Source organism: Larimichthys crocea, chromosome I, assembly GCF_000972845.2.
Source record: "Larimichthys crocea isolate SSNF chromosome I, L_crocea_2.0, whole genome shotgun sequence".
Taxonomy (NCBI): Eukaryota; Metazoa; Chordata; class Actinopteri; family Sciaenidae; genus Larimichthys; species Larimichthys crocea.
This window is the reverse complement of record NC_040011.1, coordinates 14,968,750-14,976,899: the sequence shown is the minus strand read 5'-3', so window position 1 is coordinate 14,976,899 and position 8,150 is coordinate 14,968,750. Positions and strand designations below refer to the sequence as shown.

The window sequence follows — 8,150 nt, the reverse complement described above, 5'->3', positions numbered from 1 at the left end:
CTGACCAAGTTTCATCTCGATATATTAACTGATGTGGATTAGGAATTCACATAATCTATACCTATGCCCAGAGGTAAAGACACTGATGGAAACTCCTCCTGTGTCCTTTCATTGATGTGTTTTGCCTTCCAGTGTTCATTACAAACACAAATGCAGTGTGTATATTTTATACAAATGTGCATACATATCTCTTTAACAGATACAACTTTATTCCAAGGATCCAGAGGGTTCTGGGCAGAACATGGAAAACATCCAGTATCAAGCCAATCACAATGAAGGGGGGGAGCATTCCATTCTTATAAAATATAGAGCTTTAATTTATTAGTCAGCAACAACAATGGAAAGGGAAGATAGAGTAATTTACACAAGTCATTACAATAACATCACCTCTGTGCATTTAGTTTTTTTCTTTTTTCCATAAAGTCTGATGATGCAAAAATACAAAAACAAACAAAAACACTCAAAAACTACAGACACATTTTTTTAAAAATACCAACAAATTGTACAACCTTTCTTTGCATTTTTTGCTGTATAGCCCCCTGGTCTCATTTGAAGGAGACCATCAGGAGCTGCGATTGATTCTGGGAATGCAGACAGACATCCCGAGTTGAGGAGCAGATACAGATACCCCCTGTATGAATTATGGATGCATCTTCTCAGAAGGCATTCAGGACCTCTTTTGTCCAGCCTGAATAGAAGCTAGACAAGGTGAATTAATGAATTAAATGCTTCAAAATGTCAGAATGATATTAAAATTAATGTGTATCTCATTCCATGTTTTTTTTCTGGTCACATGAAAACGCATTAGCATTAATTTAACTTCCTGGAGACGTGATTTTAATAGCATGGCATGAGCATAAAAATTCTAATCAACAGAACTATCACTCATCTTTTAATAACAGCCCTCTCATCCAATTCAAACTGTCTTTGTCCACATAATTAATATGCCACTGTATGATTTTTAAATGATACTTATGTGCTATCCAAGCACATAACCGAGATTTTCACTTAATACTCTGACGAAATCAATGAAAAGATGCATCATGCTTTCTACAGGGTGTATCTGAAATGAGGGCATCTTTAAAGCATTTGTTTTCCACATTTTCCTGCACTGAGAACGTCCCTCAGAGACCATACTGTACACCCCTAGAGATGAAAAACAGAAAAAAACGACCACACAGTATCTTATCAGAATTACAGTACAAATACAGGTTCATGCACACAATGAAAGCCAGCTTCCCAATATTTTGGTTAGTGTCACAACATTGTTACAATGCTCTGTTGTGTATATGGGCAATTACTTTTTTTTTTCCACATATGAATGTCAAAGGAGGAAAGAAAAAGGATGTCTCATGTGCTCAGAGCTAACAACTGCTGCCTGATCTGGGCACCTCTTTCATCTTTAATTGGATTTGTGTTTTTCTTTTTGACAGAAGTCAACTGTAACTTGCCCGAGTGTACATGATGCATTTGGCCCCAGCCAATGTCCCTTGAAAGTAAAAGAATAATGCCCTTTGTGCAGAACCTTGACCCTTTATTGCACCTTAATCGTGGTTCAAAGGATGTTTGTGTTTGAAAATAACCCAACCATTATATTTCCTAATAGATTTCATAAAAACTAATCTGTCTCTTTCATAAATGTATTATTTTTTTTAACTTGAGTTCATGGCCAGAAGAAGCTGCAGATTACTTGCGAGTACAATTAAGATTTCAATACTCATAATTATCATCTGTGTTGAGAAGTAGCAAAGACACTGCATAATTTTACAATCAATCCTCCAATCAGGAAGGAAATAGAAGAAAAGGTTCCTATTAAAAGGCCCAATTACACCAGTGAAAATATTTGAAGAGTCTTCTGAACATCTGGATTCCCATGGAGAAAGGATCGTTTCCCCACAATAACTGGGACCATGTGTCGATGGTCCCCTTGCAGTATTAAGTCTCTGCCTGCATGCAGCCGCGAGGAGGTTGCATCACAGGCGTTCCTGGAGTGTCCAGAAATAAAAGAGTCCTGGCATCGAGTCAAAGCAAGCACGAAACAACAGAGATCCCATCACCCCTTATCAACATCTCATTTCCCCGTTTATAGAGCTTCTCGGAGCTCGCTCACTCGCTCGCTCGCTCCTAACAGCTTGCATGCCTGATAACACATTCCAAACAGTCGCCAAGGTCATATGATGCTGACAGATGAGTTTTGTAATGACAGTAACAGCAACAATAAAATTAACAACATCAATAATAACAATAATATTTGCCCCAAATGTACCTATACACAAAGAGCATGTTTTTTTCTATAAGTACAAAGAAATCCACAGAATGATACTATATACAACCTACAATAAATACTGTGTATCATATATCTTACTGTTTGAGAGGATGTGTGTAGGATTTTGTTTGTAAGCCTCTTTTTTCTCAGTTTGCTTTTTTTCGGTTTGTGGATTTTTTTTCACGTTGCTACTCTCAATGAGTCTCTCCCAGTTTTCACAGGGTTGGTGGGGAAGGGTGGTTGAGGGTGTTTTAGACACAAAGCCGGGCTCCTCATGTCTCTACTTCCTCCCGCTCCTCTTTCTCCTCCTCCTCCTCCTCCTCCCCGTGATGCCGGCGGTTGCGGGGTTTCTTCTGCTCTTTTAGCTCCTTCAGGTCTTTGGCCTTGAGGGCGCCCAGCAGCGGGTCTCCGAACTGCCAGTAGTCCTGGCAGTACTGATTAATGAGGGTCATCTCTGGCTGGCTCAGGATGGTCAACAGGTCCTTGTACTGGCCTGCGCTGGGGGTCCACTGGGTGCTGGAGTGGAGAGAAGACGGCAACAGCCCTCCTCCGCCCTCCACCAGCACGTTGTTGACGGCCCGGCCCGACAGCACCACCAACTGCAGCTTGACCAGCGAGTGTTTGAAGTTCTTCTCCGTGGCCGTACACTGGTACATGCCGGAGTCAGACGGCTGCAGAGAGCGCAGGAGTAGACCTTGTTCTGTCTTCAAAATCCGACCATCAGAACGCATCTGCAAAGACAGTGAAAAACATCTCATCAAACACCTGTGATGTCATATCCTGTTCTTTATTGGCATTTATTTAACTCACAAAACACACCTGAAGTGGGTGGGGCTTACACAGAAATCTTTTTCCTGCTGGCAATTATACTCCTCATGCATTATATACACAATTAGCTGGCCACAAAATATACAAAATAACATTTATAACGTAATATTTCAACCATGTACCTAAAGTTAATCAATTAATAGAGCAGAATTTGTATTTAAACCCTATCAAAAAAAAAAGTCTATTTTATTTAAATAGCACTTAATCCTAACAGTAACCAATGGGAGGAGGTCCACATGAAAATTGTGTCTATGCTATAGAATGAGAAAACACTTCTGACAAAACGTGGGCCATAATAGCTGACTGGGCTTTATTGTTTTGTTTGGCAACATAGCGTGTGGGAAAAATTCCAGATTGAATATATTTAGTTTAAAATAAAAAATAAGAAAAACAACTATTGAAAAAAATTTGAATTTGGCCCATTGTGCTTGTACTTTGCTTGTCCCTAACTTCAGCTCGGCTTTAATATTGGATCATGAGCTCAAAATAACAGCTGTACAACAGCAGACAACCTTTGTCTTGCACTGCACAACAGAACTGATGAAACACTGGTGGTTTCTACAGCTCCATATTTTTTACAATTGTCTGTTTGTTTACAATAGTTCAGCAAGCTTCATGAAAAGTCCTGCTGCTCTGACTATCAGCAGTTCCTGTAAGCCAGACTACTGTAAAGAGTGAGTTATGAGTTTGATATTTGAGTTACGACTCAGAAGTGTGACGTTTTATGGCAAATCACATCTATCAGGCGATAGGGCAGTGGGCTGCAACAAATATTCCTGCAAAAGATTGATGACTGTTCAAATCTGTTCATATGAAAAAAGGTTCAAAATCCAATCAATCAATGTAAATGTAATCTAACAGTAACTCTCTTTCTGTACATTCACACAGTCTGATGAGGTGAATGACAGCTTTTTAGCTCAGAATCAGAAATGCAGCGGCACAGTCAGCTCTGCCTATTGGGAACACATCCCATCCAAGAGAATAGTCAATAAAAGAGAGGCATCGACACTACATAGCTTCACAATAAAACTTTAACCAGTGCCTCAGGGTTATATATGATAGCAGAAGGCTTTTTTCACAGCTCCCCTTTATGTGTCCTTTCCTTGGGCCTGAGGACAGTCGGAGGTCCGTGTGAGAAACCAGCCCTCGCTCAATCAGAACCTGAATCGCTTAATCGTGTTAACAGATAATCAGCAAAGATTTCTGCTGGACTCATTTTTCAAATGTGTCATGCTGCATATAAATCCTCACCTCTCCATGACAACAAAGAAACAAAATAAAATGAAATACTGTGCTTGTAGAGCCCCCCACCCCCATATGGATATATCCAAAAGACATTTTTCATGTCCATCTGAGGAAATGCTCATCTGGCGCAAACCCATGTCAGTAAAGTTGCAGCCAATTCAATACTTCAGGACATTTATAATGTGCTTTACATGGATGAATGGGATGAATATGCATTTGAGTACATTACTCACAAATACAATATGCTGATATCACCATGTTCTTTGAGAAACACACTCTGTGGCAGCTCACCTCTTTCCTGCGGTCGCTGTTATCTCTCTGCAGATGCCATTTGATGACAGCATGTGGAGAGCGGGCCTGACACTCCAGGAAGGTACTGCTTCCCTCCACCCCGTACTGCACCATCTCCAGAGTGTTCTTATTGGCTGCGGGGCAGAGAGAGAGAAAGTGATTTCCATGGCAACCAAAACACTCATTACCATGAACTCCTTACGACCAAAATCTCAGTTGTGGCAAATCAAAGTCCTTTATGGAATCCAGCTTTCAAAGATGACCATAAAGGTACCAGAATACAGTCATTACAGCCCATAACACTGAAAACCATCAGATGTTATATGTTGGAGCAGCAATAATGAGACGTTATTTCATTCATTCATTAAAAACCAAAAAGAAGCAATAGAAGCAGAACTCACTCTTACCATTGGAGTTGAATCCTCGGCATTGGCGGATGGGGTTCCCGTACTTAACGTCCTGCCGCCGGCTACGTCTAAAGGGGTCAGACCAGTGTTGCCGAATAAGGAGAGAAAAAAATAATAAAGCAACCGCAAGCCATTCAAAGCCATTCAATAATACATTGGAGTATCAACTTTAACAACACAAACTGCAAACCAGCACTTCATTCTGTTATTGTACCACTGCATTACGATGATATCATTTACTGGTTAAGCTTATCATACCACAAGTATATGATTTATTAGTAGTGTTAACCACAGTTTACCCAAAGATTATGATTAATCTACTATTACAAAAAGATTACAGTGCCATGAAAACAGCCAGTCAGCTATTCAGGCAGTCTAATTTCAGCATCACCCAACAAACAAATCAAGTCAGTCAGTTAGATATGAAGTTAGTGTAGATCATGCTAACACTGCCGCTGATGCTCACCTCTTCTGCGAGGCCGAGTAACGGGAGCAGGACTTGCCATCCCATGCACAGTAAGGGTCTCTGGCCAGACAGCAGTCAGCACAGGCCTCGCCGTACACGTCACATCGGTGAAGAGCCAGCTGTGTCAGCCCTACCACAGATGACACATACAGCTGTTGCTGTTGAGGAGAAGAGGAAGGAAAATGGGGTTAAACGCAACACCGGAGAAGACTTTGATGCTGAAAAATGCAATGAGCGAAAGAGAGAACATTCTGGTTTAGTTGTGGGCAGCAGTGCTGCTCAATTTGGATGTAAAAATGCAACAAATTCAAAAAAACTGAATTCAGGCAGTAAAATTCAAGCTATGAGATTCAGACTTTGGATCTCAAGGATGAGTAATGAATGAGCCTGGGTACTTCAAACCCTAAATATCATCATATTCAATGGATTCAAATCTTGATGGTCATCTTTTGCTTCCACACACAGACTTCACAAACCCAGATGGATGTAATGAGATAAGTGTAAAATCTCGTCCAGCACTGCCCTGAAACAGCACCAGGCTCCGGATGATCCAGGACAATACTGAGCTCATCTCTCTCAGGTTGCCTCATAATTTTATGATCAGCTGTTTGAAATTTGTCAGTCTGGCAGGCTGCGAGTAACACAAACTCTCTGTCTGTGGAATGATGTCAGGCCATGTAGGGGAGGCCAAGTTATTTTAATCACATTGAAAGACGACACTAAAATTTTAGTGCCTTTTCCATATTTCGCTCTTCATTGTCTCCCTTGGACTTATAGCTATTCCATGAATTATGAAGGGGAGCACAGCTGTATGCATAGAGACCTTTCCAAATTGCATTAATTTTATTGCCTTCCTTTGGAAGATGGTTTCTTTTCTCTTTATGTGAGCAAAGGTTAAGAAAATCAGTCGCACAGACATGCTTACTCTTTTGGATGAGATCTTCATTGTTGTAATTGGAGTAGGGACCTTGATAGAGAAAATAATTAATGGTGAGTACAGTGTTTCATCTTCATAGCAGATGCATAAAGAACATGCAAATTGGAAAAACTAGAGGGACAAATTATGACAAAGCCAAAAAAGACTGCGGAGGAGGTAAGATGGAGTAAAGTAGGAAGAGGAGAGTGAATAAAAGCTCACCTTGAAAACCTCTACCTCCTCCAGGACCAGCTCCTCAGTCTGCAGGTCATCTCTGGGCAGAACAATTACTTTCTGAACTGTTCCCTTGTCTGTGGACCAAAACACACACCTATCAGCTACATACCTGCAACCTCACACCCCTCCAACTGTCAACAGCCCCTTGGATTCCCATTTTATTCTCTCAGCAACCTCCAACAAGGGATAATCCTCATATCAACAGGCTCCACTGTACTCTTCACCTCTGCTTTGTAGTTTCTCTCTTCAGTTTAACCTTTACGCAATGACGTGAAGCTCTGTTTCACTTAGTGTGCTCACTGCCGCCACCATGACAAACCTCTTCTGTCATCCTCAGCTCCCTTCTTACGTTGACCTATTCATCTGGATACCGAAAGACGTTTCCTGGCCTTCCCTGGCATGTTTGATTTCTGTAAAGACTTAGGCATTCCTGTGAGCAGGATACCTGAGATTTATTATGACTTCTGCATTGAGACCCAACGCAGGCCTGAATGGCTGCCTCTGACAGCAGCTGAAAGGACGTACATTCCTCCACAGTGGCCAGCATCACACATAAATCCACTGGTCTCCTCCCCGTAACGCACACATGAACAAAGAAGCCAGTTAAGAGGCGTCGTATGCAACATGTGAGGGCTGCACGCTGTGCTGTGGCTGCTGCTTTCATACTGGGGCCTTATTAAAGGTTCACAGCATGAAGACAAACAGATAATCTCTCTTACACCAGTGGGCAAGATTAAGGTGATGGATACTCCCCCCTTGTCCTCCTCCTCCTCATCTTCTTACCCCCTGTTTCTTTTCTCCCCTTCCCTGCTGATCCACCCCTGCTCTCCAGGTACAAATCTCCTGTTGTTTACTTCTTGTGAATAGAGTGAGGTACAAACGCTTTGATTTGTTAAATTTCCACTCAAGCACAAAAGAAAGCTTTTCTCTTAATGATAAATGATTGCAGGGGAGACAAGCCCTCCACTTACATGGGATTTATGTCCATGGGGGATTTTTTTCTCCATTATTCAACTTCCTACTGACAGTGTCATTCTCCATTCTGACTCTGATCAAAGGGCTCAGACTAAAAACAACCCTTAAAAAGCCATGCTGACTTTTAAAAAGCAGAACATCACATTTAAAGTAAAAAAAAAAAAAAAACACTCACCAGTTCCTAAGAAGAGCACTTCATAGTTGCCATCTGCAGCTGTCACCTGGTCCACAGTGATGGTGGTGAACTCATAGTCCACGTTGGTCCGAACCACCAGGGGGCGCTTATGTACCGGGTACACGGCATTGTACATGGCAGGGTGATTCCTCATAAAGTTAATCACTTCATCTGGATAGTCCTTTGTGGACTTCATGTTGGGGGTGAACGTACCTCCAGGGCACTGAAAGAAAAACATAAGCATTAACATTTTGAGAGTGGGTTAAAACCCAGGAAGAAAATGGACATAAGCACATAAAAAAAGGCATATTTGAGAGCCTGTTTTATAATAATATATGAGCTTG

At 41.4% G+C, this 8,150-nt stretch overlaps 1 protein-coding gene across 7 annotated transcripts in view; it reads right to left on the bottom strand.

Moving 5' to 3' along the window:
* Window positions 1-1,316: 1,316 nt before the first annotated feature.
* sema3fb (sema domain, immunoglobulin domain (Ig), short basic domain, secreted, (semaphorin) 3Fb) overlaps window positions 1,317-8,150 on the bottom strand; it is a 54,818-nt gene continuing 47,984 nt past the window's right edge. For 2 of the 7 annotated variants that reach the window (XM_027285475.1, XM_027285487.1), the window contains 7 exons: window positions 7,807-8,029; window positions 6,642-6,730; window positions 6,429-6,470; window positions 5,504-5,661; window positions 5,032-5,120; window positions 4,631-4,764; window positions 1,317-2,997 (listed from right to left, as the gene is read on the bottom strand). In XM_027285475.1, coding sequence (XP_027141276.1) covers window positions 2,539-2,997; window positions 4,631-4,764; window positions 5,032-5,120; window positions 5,504-5,661; window positions 6,429-6,470; window positions 6,642-6,730; window positions 7,807-8,029 — 1,194 coding nt within the window. In that variant the 3' untranslated portion in view covers window positions 1,317-2,538. The remainder of the gene's footprint in view (window positions 2,998-4,630; window positions 4,765-5,031; window positions 5,121-5,503; window positions 5,662-6,428; window positions 6,471-6,641; window positions 6,731-7,806; window positions 8,030-8,150) is intronic. The other 5 variants (XM_027285480.1, XM_027285490.1, XM_019267331.2 and 2 more) reach the window with 3 other exon arrangements.